The 17,647-nt window shown below is 35.8% G+C and overlaps 1 protein-coding gene and 1 pseudogene across 1 annotated transcript; one reads left to right on the top strand and one right to left on the bottom strand.

Annotated features, from left to right (window-relative positions):
* Positions 1-2,405: 2,405 nt before the first annotated feature.
* LOC143600734 (uncharacterized) lies at positions 2,406-7,608 on the bottom strand. Its single transcript, XM_077078337.1, has 6 exons — positions 6,856-7,608; positions 4,751-5,540; positions 4,236-4,675; positions 3,337-4,154; positions 3,178-3,246; positions 2,406-3,088 (listed from the first exon to the last, which is right to left on the bottom strand). Exons 1-6 carry the CDS (start codon positions 7,214-7,216, stop codon positions 2,612-2,614), a joined length of 2,955 nt encoding a protein of 984 aa, XP_076934452.1. The 5' UTR covers positions 7,217-7,608; the 3' UTR covers positions 2,406-2,611.
* Positions 7,609-13,553: 5,945 nt separating this feature from the next.
* Positions 13,554-14,514, top strand: LOC143600733 (NAD(P)H-quinone oxidoreductase subunit S, chloroplastic pseudogene; annotated as a pseudogene).
* The last annotated feature ends 3,133 nt before the right edge of the window (positions 14,515-17,647 follow it).

Below are 17,647 nucleotides of genomic sequence, written 5' to 3'. Positions count from 1 at the left end.
TGCCCCCGAAACTTATGTGCCCGGTCGATGGTGTGACTCGCACACCACCCTCCAAGCTTCCCCTGACCTTTCAACTATTTTTGTCTCAACGTACCTCCGTTAAAAAAAACACTTAATGTCGTTAAGTTTTTTTCGAGTTTCAAACCGATGTTTTAGAGGTTTTGATCGGAAGAAGGATAGGAGTCGACTAATGTAAAACTTATCTTGAAACAATTATCCAAACAATGAAACTATGTTTCAATTTGGGTATTTAAATTTCCAATTAACAATGTAAATTTCCGATTAACAATTCGTGTGTTTAAATTTCCAAACGATGAAACAATGTAAAACATTGGTTTGAAACTCGAAAAAAAAATTAACGGAAGTTCATTGACACAAAAATAGTTGAAAGGTTGGACCGCTGGTAATGATTTTTACAGATCAATTATTATCGGTCAATACACAAATTGTGAGATTATTTATTTCCAAATTGTCAAAAAAATTGTGATTTCCAAACGCTTTTTTAACTTATTGTTTTTTTTTAAAAGTCAATAACAAAATATAAATATAAGGTTTTTACTGAAAAACTTTGTATAGTTGAAGGACTTTAGTGTAATTTCTGGTAGCTAAGATTTAATAGAGCTGTGTTAGCCGTCACCTCTTAAATGGGGGCACCATCATCTTTCAAAACATGTGTTTATGAACTTTTTTTAATTATAGCTTTTGTTTTTAATTTTGAAACAGCTATGTTTTATCAATATTTCATACTTCGCTTTATTCTTTTGATTTTACCAACATTTATTATATGTATGTATACCTTTGGTTCATAGCTTGTATGTATTATATGTGTGTACATTATGCTATCTTAATATCTTGATCTTAGGAGGGTTGTCCTTCAAGATTGTGACCTCAAGATCATGCTCGTTGTAATATTAAATTTCAAGCTTGGGGTGAATAAAAACGACGTGGTGCAGTTATTGACGAGACACAACATATCCTGATCAATGATGAGAGACGATGTAACTCAATCATTGATGGATGACATCGCAACTTAATTATCAACAAGAAATGCATTGATGGAGTCAATAGTCATGCTTCAATGTTCATCTAAGAAATTTAAAAGCCAGAGTATTTGGAGTTTTTTTTTCTTCGTGTAATTTTCTTCCTTCTAGAAGCATTCCTTTAATATATTATACAAGTTTCATCCCTATAATTTTAGAAAAATATTAGGGTCTTAATCTAAATTGGCATTCCATCATTTTTCCCTAAATGTGGATTAAGTTTATATAATAACTTCTTAATCTCATATTTTGGGAGGCACTATTTATTACTCTTATTTTTAATAGTGTTGTAAATGAAAGAATGAGATGCAGAGGTTTTTTAACATATTAACAAAATTTAGTGGTAAAGATGATTTAAAAAATAAGTATAGAGATGCTAATGAAAAACACAATGTTAAATTGTTAATGATCTAAGTTGTAATTTTGCAACCAATTGTCAAGGCTAGTTTTGTCAAAATCATTTTCAAGTTATTAGCAATTATCGTTTACCTAAGCAAGTTGACAACCAATTTGTATTCCTAGTACTGCTTAATTCGTCTAAACTAAATTGAATATGCATCAGGATCCTGATTCATTGATCTCTCGGTTCAAGTAAAGAAAAAAGATTAATATAAATGAGTAATATATCGAACATTTTTGTGAGCGTAAACCTATTTTATGGCGTGCTCATGAAGGATGACCAATTTTAGAAAAACAATTTTGCTACTTCTAGAGACATGAAGTAAACAAAATTGGTACCAACGCATATGTAGGTTGACACACCATCACCTAACAACGACTATTTAGTGAGAAGACGATCAACGTGAAGCTAAAGTGCTAAACATTGAAGTTAAACAAATTAACTTGACTCGAAATGTGCATTGTCTAACAAAAAAAGAGTCTAGCGGTTTTTGTTTTTCCTAGAGTTGTTTTTTTTCTTAAGTCACCTATCGTAACCTGAGCAAGCCAAACGAGAAAGCTCGCCTCATAGGAAATTTAAAACAAGACTACTCACCTCCACTCGCCTATTTATGAGATTTTAAAACGATTTTTTCTCGAAATAAGTTTTACAGGCTATTGAAATAGCCTTAAACCTAAGTGATTAAAAACATTTTTAACAGGTACCATCTCTATAATCATTCGTGGCAAAAGGTTTAAGCTATTTAAGCTCTCTTTTTCAGCCACCCTTTGTTTTGTGGTCCAGTTAAGCGATTACAAAACTCGGACCAAACCGACAAAAAACCAATTCAAGACTAGCCACAGATGACCGGACCAGAAGCCAAACAAACTAATATATATTTTTGAAAAAACGATGGTTTTAAAAAATTTAAGTTTTCGAGGTATTAACCACCAAGCATATTTTTGATTGTGATACTCACCCACCCAATAAGGCGTCACCAAGAAAGAACCAAGATGGCTCCCAATAGAGCCCGTAGTTAGCAGCCGGTGATAAACTTACCTGAAAAAAGCAAATAAAAAGACTACACAGGCGAAAGCTAAAAGTTTTATTAATCAAGAAGCAAGGATAATAAGCTAGAAAAAAACGAGGCCAAGGGACGGCATTTTAAAAGCATAAATATAAAAAAAATGTCTCAATGTGTACTTTCAGGAGAAAGATGATGTATCCGATTAAGATTTACTGACCCAAACTCAATTGACTCTGTTGGCATTACTGCCACCTCAGCAGTTGACACATCAGATAACACCAATGACTCACCACCACCACCACCACCACCACCAACAGCATTCTTGTCACCATCATTGGTTTCATCTTCAATCTTACAAGGTAACAAGCTACCAGAAGCAGATGGTGGAAGACTCTCGTTGACTTCAACCACACTTGACTCGGGTGCCTCCTCTTGCTTTACAACAGCATGATCCACCTCCATACCCACCGGCTCCTCGGGTTTATTTGGTGGTTCATCACTTTCTTTATTAATCTCCATAACTGTGTCCACATCAGCCGCCTCCTCTGCTGGTTTGCCATCATCGTCTGAACCGTCTTTATCTTTATCAGTATTCGTTGGATCTAACTCTTCTTTTTGCTTATTGTACAGAAACATCGCTTTCTGAAATACACAAAAATAAAATTACTCACAAATTAAAACGACAGCAAATAAAGTGTCATAGGTCGGTTTTGGGTTCTAAAGTAACAAACCTGAAAAACAGAATCATTTATGGCAGTAAACAATGAAGCACTATCAGTAACATTGGCTTCTACACTCTCCTGTAACATATAAAGAAAAGGAATTAATTACACGCATTTAAGTAGAAAATGGAATATAGTACGAAGTTAGAGAAACATCATCATCATTACCTCTAAATACAAGATTTTGCAGTCAAAATCAACAGGTTGACTAAAATCTTCCGGATCCAAATCCATCATGCTGATGCACTGGTCATACAACTCAGGTTGAGTAAGATCTTTTGATACATCAACCCTAGAAAGATAAGATCGGGTGATGATAGCAGTATTGTCCTCATTTACAACCTCAACGTTTTTTGGGCTTCCAGTTGGTTTCTGAGCATTGGGCCCGTTTTTATCAAGATTCAAGGTCTCAGGCTGGATATCGAGTTGGTTCTGCTCACTCTCATCAGGCTGACCTGTCGGCCTGGTCAAGTTTTCATCATTTGGTCTGTGACCTGAATACTCGTCTTTCTGTTGACCCATGTTTTCAGCATTTTGACCCTTCCACATCTCACCACTTTGGTCCCACCCTTGGGATCTACGGTCCCAATCAAGCCTACCATATAAGTGAGATTCATCACCAAATACAGGATTATTTGCATCCCATCCGTGCAAAGGAGGTGCAACCGATTCATCCAGTTGATTCCTCCAACCAACCGGTCTACCATGGTCAGAAACAGGATAAGGTAAACCAGGGTTAAGTTTCATTGGTGGTCTACCAAATATTGTTGGCGGGAATTGTTGCATAAGCGGATGAAACATGGGCGGCGGAACGTGCTGGAATGGAATGTAGCCACCGGTTGCCATCGGTGGAGGCCAATTCGGGACATTTTTCCAATTACCTTGATTTTGACTTTGAATTTGACTATGCATTTGACTTTGACCTCTATTCATATGCTGGTCAGCCATCCTCCGGTGTCGATTGTTTGACTTACTTCTATCATCTTCTGTAAAACCAAAAAAGGAGCCATCAGATCCTGTTTTAAAAGTAGTCGGAGAAGGAGGTGGTAAAAGAAACTTTGAATTACCAGATACATGAGAATTTCTTGAGTACGGTGACGAGGCCGATAAATTATCGCTATCAACATGTGAAAAGTCATTATTTATATGTGCCTCGTTCAATTCCCGGCTTCCTTTACCGTCCTTAAAAGTATCTTTAGAACCACCAACACGCAGGCCCGGGCCAGATTCTTTGTGATCAAGATTCTTTCTAGCATCAGATTTATTTATATTCCTGTGTTCGTTACTTGATGACAGGGATTTATCGACTTGTGGGGAAGAACGTGATTCAGGCCTCATGCGTTTTTCACCCTGTAAATCACCACCCCTGTAGCTATCATCCTTTGAGGTCACGTTCTTATCTGATTGTCCAGGGGCAGAATTGTAATCTCTGCTCGAGTGAACATTATATCGAGCACGCTCTTCATAAGCATAATCTGAATACTTGGTTTCTTCTTGCTTTGAAGTCCTAAAAAATGTTGCAGATTCTTCATGATTCAAAAGTCAGAAAATAAAATTTTTAGAAAAGGATAATAAAATTTACCGGTGGTGATCTCTTGTTGAATAAGAACTCCCGCTAGGAGAACTCCTACAACGAGTATGACTCGTTGTAACTTCCACATCAGCATAACGAGAATCGAGTCGTCCCCGTTCAGAAACCGAGTCATCTTTAGCACTTGATCTCTTTTCTACTTCAGATTGTTCTTTTACACTACTACGGGATCTATAGTCACTAGATTCATCTTTCTCATTAACTCTTCTCCTATCTTTATCATCTTTATATCTAGATACACGATCATCATAAACCGCATTATCATCCCTCAAACGTTTGGGTTCAGGTGCATCATGATACTTGGAATCATGTGATCTCTTCTCTTCCTTATGTCTATAGTCTCTATCGTCATCTTGCCTGCGTTTTCGGTCCCGGCTTCTTTCATCTTTATCATTAGTTTCAATATATCTATCATCTTTGTATTTAGTTTCTTTATTACCATCTTCACTATATTTGTCTTCACGGTATTTATCGTCCCTGTGTTTGCTAGATTTTTCACTTTCACCTCGGTGTTTAACATCCCGGTTTTTCCTATCGCGTTCACTGTCTTCGCGGTGTTTTTCGTCCTTTTGTCGGGTTTCTCTGATGTCACCATGATCTTCATTTTTATGTCTTTCGTCTTTGGAACAATCGGTTCTTGAAGACAATCGTCTATCTTCAGTTTCTTTTATGCTATCTTGATATTTATCTTTGTCACTAGAGGCTTCTCCTCTTCTTCTCATCCTCTTCTTGAGCTCTTTTTCCAACTCGGGATTTCTTAGCTCTTCTTCTATTGGCCATTCTGGTAGAAGTTGTAAAAAAAAAAGTGAGAAATCAAATAGTTGGTAGTTTTAGTCGTCTCTGATATCACAATAACTGATTATCAGATATGTGATAGTGACTAGAGAAACTGTGTTTGTACACTGGCAGCGCTATTACACTCACACTCACTTGATATGATACTCTCTTATAAAAATAGCCTTATTTAATAATAAATCTTGTAAAAATATAGCTACAACTTTACATAGTAAGCTTATCTGAAAATCATGTATGAGAGTTTTCATGTGACAGACCATGAAATTTCCAGCCTTGAGGTCGGTTTTAAAGAGTGTCCAAAAACTGTCCTTGCTGTACAAAAATCCCTAGCACTTGGTTGAAACTTTCAGTATGCTTATACACCCTTAAGTTTACATCAAAGTAAAACATCTACCATATCAGACTTTCACATTCTAAATAACACAAAAGGGATCTGTATATGATGGTTACTGATCTTTTTGAAGAGTTAGGAAACATGAAAGGGAACCATAGAGAATGAACCTAAGGGGCTTTTAAAAGGAATGTTCCGAAAATAGCTTGAATGTAAACAAACATAGCATTGAACCTGAAAGCATGTGGAGGCAGAAATTTGTTCCTTTGTTAATGTAAAGTTATTCTGGATGTTAAACGTTGAGCAACTATTCATGTTACTTTCATCATGATGGGCTCACAAAAGACATAAATTTAGAAAAGGAATAAGCTTTCAGCTGGTGATACCTAGATGTAAGATGAAACTAGGCAGGGATATAGTAAAACCCCTTGAAACCTAAAAACTATAAACTAAGCCAAACTTCATAGAACACAAGTTACAGTTTAGCGCGTTAACAGAAAAAGTTGAAACATGGTACATATATACAGTAATATAGACAATTAGTTAGTATATATATCTGCCATTGGCCCATTGTTTATGAGCTATATAACTCGATAAAATGGAAAAGACCGATGACAATCCTATCCAGATGGCAATATTCATGATTTGGAAACAAAGATTATACAATTTTAACAAAGTTCAGGAGTCATATGAACTTATAACCTCACTAAAAAACTAAACTTCAGTAAAATGTTGTAACTTATAAGTAATGCTACTGGGCATCAAAATCGTAACACGATGATAGGGAGCTACTAAATGATTTTTACTTGATTTTACGGCCCATAGAACAACCCCTGACTATGCATCACAATATCACATACATATATACAATTGCATATCACTATAGCAGCTTCGAATATTCAAATCAGACGTTTTCAACAAAAGCAATTTACAGACACAATGCACATAGCAAAATAACAACAATTCTTACCAGTGATATCTTTTCCTCTTTTGCTCGAATGACTCTCACCTTGCGCCCCGACCTTATCCGAGTGACCTTTCCGTCCCCGATCCTTCTCCTTCGACTCCTTATATTCCCTCTCCTTCCGGCCCGATTCCTTGTCATACTTCCTCTTATCCTTGTCATCACCATCATGCCTCCTACTACTCTTCGATTCACCGACAACTTTCAGCGACTCCTTATTATTATTCTCTTTATCATCAGTACTCCCACCATTCCACCTGTCACTCCCACCATTACTACTCCTATCCTTCATTTTCACATCCTCATCGGAACTGTGCTTACTCTGCTGCTGCTGCTTATGCGATTTGTTTCTCGAACTTCTCGGCATATTATTAATAATAATAACGATAATGATTATAACTGAATGCACAATTTCAAAACCCTAACTTCTTCCTGTAGGTATTATATACTCGTATTCGCCGGTTGAAAGTTGAAAACCCTAATTAAGCGAATCTGGAGTGTTGAATTGGATCCGAATTGAATTGAATTGAATTGAATCCGATCGGAAAATGATGATAATAATAATAATAATCGACGGCGAGATGCAGAGGAAGAAGAATGCGATTGGAATCTGAAATTTTTAGAGAGAGAAAGGAGGCGAATTGTTATATTTTGTGATTTACAACTGCTGTTAGGGGTAAATTTGGTAATTAAGTAGTAGTGGTAGTGATGTGACGAAAATGCCCTTTTGTTTGTAAAGATTCATGATTATGGTAATGATTTGTTCTCGGTGTTTACTAGACAAAAGTAATCGTTTGCTTCTAAGGCTGAGGGGTGTGGAGCGCGAGAAAGGGCGCGTGAGCCCATTCGCTCGCGCCCCGGGGCGCGAGCACCACACCACCGAGGCGCGAGAGGGCGCGAGAGGGGCGCGAGCGCGGAAATCCAGGCAGGCGCGGATGGGGTAGCGGCTGGGATAAATCGTAAATGGCCTGGGAATGCGTAAATAGAGCCGTTGGGCTCGTTTTTAATTAAAAAATTTTTTTTTTGCCTCTATAAAACCAATATCAAACCCAAACCAACACCAATATCACATACCAATATCACATACCAATATCACATACCACACCCAAAACCCAAAATCACCCCATCTTCCAAACCTTTTTTTAAAAACATGGCTGGAAATTGGTACCCAAACCTAGATTCAGATTACAGTTACGACGATTTATGGTCGGCACCGGACCAACCGATGTTTTATTCGGGGTCGCAACAATCATCCGGCTTTCAACCATCCAACATACAACCGTCTCCTAACTTTGTAGTTCCGGAGACACAAGAACCAGAAGGTGAAGCTGCGGGACAAAGAAGACGCGTCCAGTAACCATCCAACATACAACCGTCTCCTAACCGATGTTTTAACGTTTTTAAAAATGATTTTTAATAAAAAAGTTAAATAAAAAAGTTAAATGACTTACAAATTTATTTATGCATTTTGCAGCGGACTACCAAAAGAGCAAGGTCTTTTGGACAAAGGTTAGGGAGACGTTCTATTCGCTCGTTGGGAGTACAGAGCGGAACGCCGATATGATTTCGGGTCGGTGGACCGAAATCAAAAAATTTGTCGGCTTGTTTACTAATCTGTTCAACAGGAACGCCGGTCGTATGAGACCAAGTGGCAGTGATGATTTGGCGGTTTATAATTTCACTGTCGAAGAGTGGAAGCAGGAGTGCCTGCGGAGGTATGGGACGGTGAAGACGTGGGACGGTGTAAAGGTGTGGGAGAGGTTGAGAAGGTGTTCTAAGTGGGTTGAGCTGGTGGCGCCGGACCTTGATGCGGAAGTAGGGCCGAAACGGACTAAAACTAGTTCGTCTGGAGCGTATAGCACTTCCGCCGGGTCGGATTGCCGGGTTGGATTCGACCTAAACGTTGCGGGGGAGGAAACGTCTTCACCGCCGAGGAGGCGGCCATTGGGAAGGGACGCCAGGGGGAAAAAACCGGCTGAGGGGGAAGCCGTAAACATCAACGATCTTGTTGAATCCCTCAATAAATTCAACAAAACCATGGAGGTGGTCTCTAATGACAAAAAGGAAAAAAAAAGAATGAGAGATTTGGACTTCCTTACAAGAGACTTCAGTAACCTAAATCCGGTCGACCAAATGCTGATGGAAAAACAAAAGGAACGTATCCGGAAGAGGTTGATCGAAGAAGACCAAGCCGAAGAATAAGAATAATGTTTTTTTTTAGTACTTTAATTTTTTTTTTAGATATTAATGTGTTTTTTTAATTAATGTGTGTTTTTTTAAATAATTTATGAGTTTTTTTAATAATACGTTTTTTTAATACATTTATAAAAAAATAAAAAAAAAACCGCTCGCGCCCCCTCTCGCGCCCCTCCACATCATGTCCCGGGGCGCGAGCACCACAACCAACACCCATCTTATCAAGTTTCTCTCTCTGCCACACGTCACAATATTATTGGCTGGAGCCCCCACTCGCGCCCCCTCTCGCGCCCCCCCACACCCCTCAGCCTAAGAATATGGTTATTAGGCTATCCATTTTGGAATTGGGGCAACTATGTTTTTTCACATTGTCATGCCACTGTCACGTGGATATGAGGATAACAAAATTTCTCCTAATTTTGTTCTTATGTGGTTTGTTACCCCGAGAGGCTTTAAACTATTTTTTTTCTCAACAAAATAAAAAGTAAAGAACAATACTTAAACTAAAATAAAAATAAAAAACATACAACCCAATTAAAAACATAAAATAACCTACTTAATTAACTAAAATAAAATTAACACCCAGTCGCCGTTCACGTCCTTGTCCTCCTCTTCGTTATCGTTCGCGTATTTAGCTAGGATTCTTTCCTTTTACTTCTCCAAAAAAGCCCTGCACATTCGGTTGCAGATGAGATAGATCCTTCGCGAGGAACTTCGTATCATTTTCTCGTTCCCGTTTCAATTGCATTTTTTCCTCTCATCGTGCATCGTTTTATATTCCGCGTGCATTTTATCCTCTCTTCGTGCATCCTTTTGTTTTCCTCATTTGTTTCATTTTTTATATTGACAATCTCGGAAAGTACATATTAGACTTATGATATGTTTGAATAAGAGTTTATATCAAGGTTGTGAGTTTTGATCCTGGTAAGAATAAAATAATAGAATGTAAGCTTATCCTTTAGCGTATGATAAATCATTGTATCTTGAATTGTTGATATGGTTTGATAGTTGTTCGTCTATCTATTTCACAATATATGTAATATTAAGGATTTTCTTTTTTTATTTCAATATTGTAAGTGACTAAGACATGTAGTTATTATTGGATGTTTAATTCTAGAACAAAGTTAGAAGAAAGTTTGGGGACTCAATTGCAACTTTAATTGAGTTTGAGTTTGTTTGGAGTTGTCTTTTGCAAGGTTGTTTTTGTTTTTTAAATGGTCTAGAAAGTAGCAATAAGTATTCTAGCATGTTTAGGTTTTTGTCAAAGGTTAAATAAGGTTGTTTGGTCGATGATTCAGTGTGCGTGTTTTCCTTTTGCAAGTCTAACTAAAGTGTTGAACATTCTGTTCATATTTTTTCTGTTGTATCGTGTTTATTAGTCGCATTTGAGCCAACAATTGTAATGTCTTATGAAAATTCAACATGAATTGTAATTTTGTACGTAACTCTAAAGGCACGTGTTTTTATATGAATATGAGTTTTGGTTGTGACTTGCAAGTTGCAATCAAATAAGACAATATCACCCTTTCGTCAAGGTGTTACATAATTTGTTTCGAAATTTTTTTTATAATTAGCAATATATCTATATTAAAAAGGTAACAACTTGACCCATGTACCTATAATCTGAATTTAACATAAAATGACAGTTTAGGTCAGAAAGTTGATTAAAAATGTCTAACGGTTTGACTGTATAGTCATAAAAGCGTCTCAATTGCAAAAGACATGAAAAAACTACTAAAACTCCAGTAACATTTTAGTAACATTTTAATGAAAAAGGGCTCACATTTTTATCATTCATTTTATACATATTCATTTTACCATATAGTTAAATTAGTGGAATCGGTTATTTTATGGCAAACTCTTATGAAAAAATATATAATAATGTTTTACGTAGCATGTTGTGCCAGGCTGATCATTAAAACCCGTGTCGTGATAAACCGAGCATTGTTGGTCTCTTGTGTTGAGGAGGTAAGTCGACGCGAATTCGATTGGTTTCGGTTATGTGCATTATGATCATGCAACTAAAAATAAAAAAATAAAAAAAAAAAACAAAATTGTGGTGGACCAATGCGGTATTGTCGGTTGGTAAAACTCGGATGTTGGGAAGACCCGAGCGTTGTCGATCTCGGGCATCGAGGCAGTGAGTCTATGTAAATTCTATCGGTTCCCGTCAAGTTTGTTACAGTTCCATAACAAAACAGAAAAATAACAAAAACAAAATTGGCATTTGGTCGGTTTTCATTGTCGTACCAGATCTGAAACAAAATCTACGAGAATTCGGCCGGTTTCCGTCACGTTTATTACAATACCGAAACTAAAAAAACAAAATTAAAATCGACAATCGGTCAAGAACCTTACGGTACCGAAAGTAAAATAAAATGCCGTGAACCAATATGGTCCTGTCAAATGGCCCAATGGGCAATTAGCGACATCAAAACTCTAATAATAATAATAATAATAATAATAATAATAATAATAATAATAATAATAATAATGACTAATGTTATTACTATTATTGTTGTTATTTACAAAGAGAGATAAAAGGCAAATAGAAAACTGTATTAACATTTAACTAGCTCAAATAATTATAATGAAAGTCTCGTTAGTTATAGAAGGGTTGAATACAAATGTCACACCGTTTTCCATAACATATAATAACAAACCTAACTAATAATAATATTCCCCATTGAGTTTGCAACAACAATATAGAAGAAAAAAATAATAAACCTAGCTAACAATAATTTTCTTTGTTTTTTTTACTGAAACAAATTCATATAAAAAGTAAAAATTCATTTTTGAAACAATATTATTACTTTACTCTATAGGAGACTTTATAAGCAGGCAAGCAGCAAACAAGCCCAACATCAATGATAAGTTGATAACTTCCTTGTATGATGATCTGATGATGAAACTAACAAGGCCCAACCAAAAACAACCATAGGCCCACTAGTAAACTGAACCACTATAGACCTACTTCCATAAATAGGGTTTAGGTCATAATATATGTAGGCGGCGGTGATTGGTGTGTTTCTATTTATATCTTTGCATCCGCCTTCTTGACGTCATTAATTGCTACATCTATCTAGCAAGTAAATACTTTATCAAACATACTTCATTCTCTGAACCTAATCAAATCAAATCGACCAAACACGAGTTCAAATTCACCAAACATTGGTTGTAGCTTGAAGTGGTCGTTCATAGATTTACTTAGTATGATAAATTATTTACTTAGTTGGTTCTTCTTGTTTCAAACATATTGTTATTCACCCTACGCAAAAGGTAATGCTTGCTACAAAGTTATTGAAGCTCCATCGAGCCTCCGTTGTAGATAGGGGTGTGTACGGTTCAGTTTGGATTGACTTTGGGCTAAAATCAAATCGAAAATACAGATCGGGTTCGGGCTTTTTGGTTTCTTTTTCTTTTTCTCGATTTCAGCTTTAAAATTTGAATTTAGGTGTTAATTATTCACAATCAATTGTTATACATTTGACCAAAAATATTTTACAAAAACATAAAACCAAATAAGCTGGATTTTGATTTTGTTTTGATTTGGATTTTTTGGTTTTTTAGCTTAAGTTAAAGGTTTTCGTTTTTTTACACACCCATGTAGCTAAAATCACTATGTCACATTATTATATGTGTTTGACTATGGAACTTACGTTTTGATGTAGCCAACTTTTTTTTGATGTAGCCAACTTTTGTATAATATATCTAGGGGTACTCGGCTCATTTAACTTATATGGAGCTCGAGCTTGAGCTCCGCTCGTTTCGTGGTCTTTCAAGCTCGGGTTCGGTTCGGGCTTGGCTCGTTTAATATTTCTTAATTAATTTTATGTATATTTATTATTATTATATTTGTATATTTATTTTCATAAAACTTTATATATAAAGTAATGCTATATGTTATTTAGTTATTTTTTCATAATTATATATATCAATTAATAATTATTAAATATATATGCATCTATTAATACATGTATTTAACAAAAAAAATATAAATGACAGGTTCGTTTAGGCTCGCTTGCCGGCTCGAGCTCAATAAGTGAAGCTCGGGCTCGGGCTCGTTTACTAAAGGAGCTTTCTTTTAGGTTCGGACTCGGGCTCGTATAAACTCGACTCGATTGAGCTTTTTCACGAGCCGATCTTGAGTAGCTCGCGAGCAGCTCAACTTGTTTGCGCCCCTAAATATAGCAACTTTTATTCTCCCGTCATCTTTACAAAACACTCAAAATTTCAATCAAATGCAACAAATCAACCAATTAAATTTATACATGTAACTATGTCGTTTTTAGCTTCTTATAGTAGATAAAAATTTTTTTATCAAAGGGTGTGTAGCACAACAATACCAAAGTTTGTACAAAACAACACTATGTATAAATGTAAGGATAGAATTGAAAGGTATATATAACTTTTTAAAAGACAAAAACATATCTTAAAGAATATAAGACACTAAAACAAATTCAACTAAAAGCCACATAAAAGAATAGATAACAATCACAAGTTGTGGACACCATCCATTCAACAGATTTCACTCTTTCTTCCTCATTCAAGTTTCAACTCACTTCCTTAACATATTTCTCTACCTCAACTCTCATCAATGGCTAACTCCTTCAACCTCCCAACTCACCACCACCTTCACAAATCCCACTTTCTTGGCCACACAAGTAGTCTCCTTCACAAACCACCCACAAAACAATATTCATATTCACTCCACATCACAACCCCACATGCAAAATTCAATCTTTATGAAATATTAGGTGGTAGAGGCTTATGCAATGGTGAACAAGGCCTTCAACAAGAACTCAAGAAACAACCACCACAAACACCAACACCACTACAAGAAACACCACCGCAAGAAACACCAACACCATCATCAAATGATCAAGAACCACCATCCACATTTAATATACCCTTCGATGGATTTGATAAAGAGTTACTAGGATTAACCGGTGGATTCCCAGGTGGTGAAAAAGGCCTCCAAGATTTCATACAAAAGAACCCACCTCCTAAAAAGCCACCACCACCCTCTTCCACTTCATCAACATCCACAGCTGAGTTCGGGTTAACACGTAAGCCAAAAGCACCCGAACTGCCCTTGTTGATGCCCGGGATGATTGCGATTGTCAAGAACCCGAATAGTCCTTATTATAAGTATTGTGGGATTGTGCAAAGGATTACTGATGGCAAGGCTGGAGTGTTGTTTGAAGGTGGGAATTGGGATAGGTTGATTACTTTTAAGTTGAATGAGCTTGAACGGCGCGAGAAAGGGCCGCCGATGGTTAGCCCGCGATCAGTTGTGCTCGAAGAGATGATGGAAAATAGTTCTTGAGTTTGTGTAGGTTAATTTGGATTATGGGACTTTGTGTGTACAAATTATGTTTTGTGCGTTTGTATCCTGTATAGAGTTGTGTAAACTATATATGTGATAACCTTAATAAGATGAAATCATACTAGGGTCGTATGAGCTGACTATACTAGGGTGTCTGGTTGGTTAATAGAATTAGTTAAGCCTAATTTATTGATGCTCATTATATGCTAATACGTGTTTGTGGAAAAATGTGCAAGTCAGGATGGTTTGGGTTGAGTTGTAACAAAAAAGTTGAATTTGTAAGCGGAAAAAAGAAAGTTTGATATGTAAAACGTATTTGGATAACAAAATTGAAATGATTTGGGTTGATTATTTTCTATCACAAATGTTGCTTGAAAATTTGAAGTGTGTTTTATGTAAACAAACATGTATAAATTTTGAGCAAGCGTTATTTGTTACGTTTTGGATTATACATGATACATTTGGCAACAACATCGGGTCATGTAGTGACTTTGCAACTTATATCATGTTTGATTAAACTTCTAATAAACCTAAGACTGCAAGTGGTCGATGAAAATCTCCAAGTATACCCTATTCATGGTGAAAAAGAAATGAAGAAAATTGCAAAAAAAAAAAAAATGTCTCCAAATAAACAAAGATTGATATTGGACCCAAAAGTTTGAAATTTGGGCCAAAGATTGGGCTATTGTGGGCGGACAAGAGATCCATTCTCTCTCCTAAAGATTAGTCGTTTGTTTCGGATTAGTTGGTTGACGGGTTCAATTGCTCAATTTGAACATGACCCGACCATATCTACTTTTTGTGTATATAATTTAAAATCATGTAACCCAAACATGATTCGTTTTTTTTTAATCTAAACATGTATTGTACAAGTTTAGAGGTTGACGAGCAGTAATCAGGTTGTAAATATGTTTATCGAATTGATGGATTATAATGAATCCGTAGAAGTTATAGAGAACAATGTTCTTCTTCAAACTGAAAACATAACTTAATGTAGAAAAAAAATAAAACTTGAGCCATCAAAAATCCAAAAACATCACACACAAAAAAAAAAGAAAAATTGCTGCTAAGAAAGACTAATCCTTTAACAAAAACATCGAAAAAACCAAGCCATAATTACAAATTTGGGCATGACCAATAAAAACCACAAAGCAAACAAGATGATTGAATAAGGGTAAACCAGTAACTTCAAACTCATCATGATGATCTATCCATATGATGATGAATCTCAGGACTCTCCATAATACTCTCCAAACCAGGTTTCCACTTTGTAACAACACTTCCTTGAGTTAATCTACTTCTTTCAATCTCTTGCAACACTTGTTCCAGTGTCCTCCCTTGGTCTTTCTTCAACTGCACCATCAGCCACTGTAACTCATCTTTTGTTAATACCAGTTTTACCCTCAGTGTACTTGTTTCCTTAGACTCTTGTTTCTCTTGTTGGTCATGTTGTTGTAAGGTTTGTTCTTGTGTTGGTGTTCTTTGAATGCATGTTTCCATGTAGTTTCCCATATCTTGTTGTCAAAGAAAGTGGTGTAACAAATGGAAAACAACTTATTATCTTTGTTTGGTTGCTTTAAGGAACACTCAACTTATGATTTTGTTTATGAACAGAGAGATCTGGTGAGTGATTTAGGGAGTTGTTAGAACCTTTCAACTAATGCATGTGAGGGGTGGGGACTATGGGTATTTATAGGGGAGAATAATCAATATTAATAATCATGATTTCATGCACTTTGTCTAGAAAGTAAAATCCAAAAAAAGTTTATATTAATATATAAAAATTATATTATCATAATTAAACAACTAATATTGTTCAAAATGGCTATTACTAGACTAGTAGAAAAAATTTGAATATAGACGAGTTAATATTATAATAGTTACTTATAAGTTGTTTAACATATAACACTTTCAAAGTTTTTAAAACAATAATTCTTTACTTATTAAAAGAACAATTTTTATTTAAGTGACAGGATTCAAATCTTTATTTTTATTGAACGACAAAACACTGGCTAAACCTCAGGAAAACTCTAAGGATGATTTGATATTATGAGGCCTAATCTACCTAGTGGTGTTTCAACCAGTCTTAAACTCAGAAATATGACACGAGTCATGAATGGGATTCCAACCCGAGACGTCAAAACAATAAAAATAAAAAAAGAACCCTCAAGTGAACTAGGATAAAACTTCTAACAACTCCACCTAAATGATGATGGTGTGACAAGATTTAATTAAGTGGCATAAGTGTTAAAAAATATTTACGTGTATGATTTCTTTTAGTTATATAAGATGGTACGTATGCATTTGTACATAAAGGGTTAGAAATAATTCTGTATATATATTCCAACATTTTGAACAAATAATTTGTGTAAAGTTAAATTAAGAAATAATATAATATTGGTCATAATATAAATAATTCAGATTCAGACATCCATAATGGAGTATTCATCGACTCTACCAGGGACGGACACACCTTAAGCCGAGCCGTAGCCTCCGCTACGACTCAAATTTTTACGGGTAGTGTAAAAAAACAAAAATTTTGGTCGACTTTCGTGTTTCGTTACGGTTGGAAAAAAAATAACGTTCCGGCTAAGATTTTAAGCCCAACTAATATATGTTTTAAACCCAATCAAAAGATAAAGCCCAAACAAAAAACCCATTAACCCAACCCAACCAATCAAAAGTAGTGAGGTCTCAAGTCTCAACTACTTTGTTATAAAATTTGTCGGGTTTAAATCCTTGGGATTCGTTTTCCAAGTTTGACATATCTAAGATAGTCGCTTTTTATGAGATGTATCCGAATGATTTTACTAACGAATAAAGATGGTGTATTCCGGGTGATCTTACGACATTTTATTACACTTTAAAGGAAGACGATAAATTTGCAAAACTTGGTGGAATGGGTGATCTTGCTCGTGGAATGGGTGATCTTACTCGTGTAATGGTGGAAACCGGAAAACACACAACTTTTCCTTTGGTTTATCGGATATTGAAGCTAGCATTGGCTTTACCGGTTGCAACTGCAACCGTTGAAAGATGTTTCTCTAAAATGAAGCTTATCAAGACGGATTTTCGCAATCGAATGAGTAATGAGTATTTGAACAATGCTTTAGTTTGTGCGGTCGAAAGAGAAACGTTTGATAAAGTAAATGAAGAAGATGTAATGGCTCGGTTTCAAGTTATTAAAAACCGAAGATGAGATATTTACAGCCCAACCTAGATCCGCCACTGTTGGTTCGTTAACCCGGTTAGTTTAAATTTATTTGTTATCGT

Source organism: Bidens hawaiensis, unplaced genomic scaffold, assembly GCF_021521415.1.
Source record: "Bidens hawaiensis isolate Kalapana, Puna unplaced genomic scaffold, B.hawaiensis_p1.1 tig00054853_1, whole genome shotgun sequence".
Classification (NCBI taxonomy): domain Eukaryota; kingdom Viridiplantae; phylum Streptophyta; class Magnoliopsida; order Asterales; family Asteraceae; genus Bidens; species Bidens hawaiensis.
Note: the sequence above shows the minus strand (reverse complement) of the source record. Positions and strands in the feature narration are given on the sequence as shown.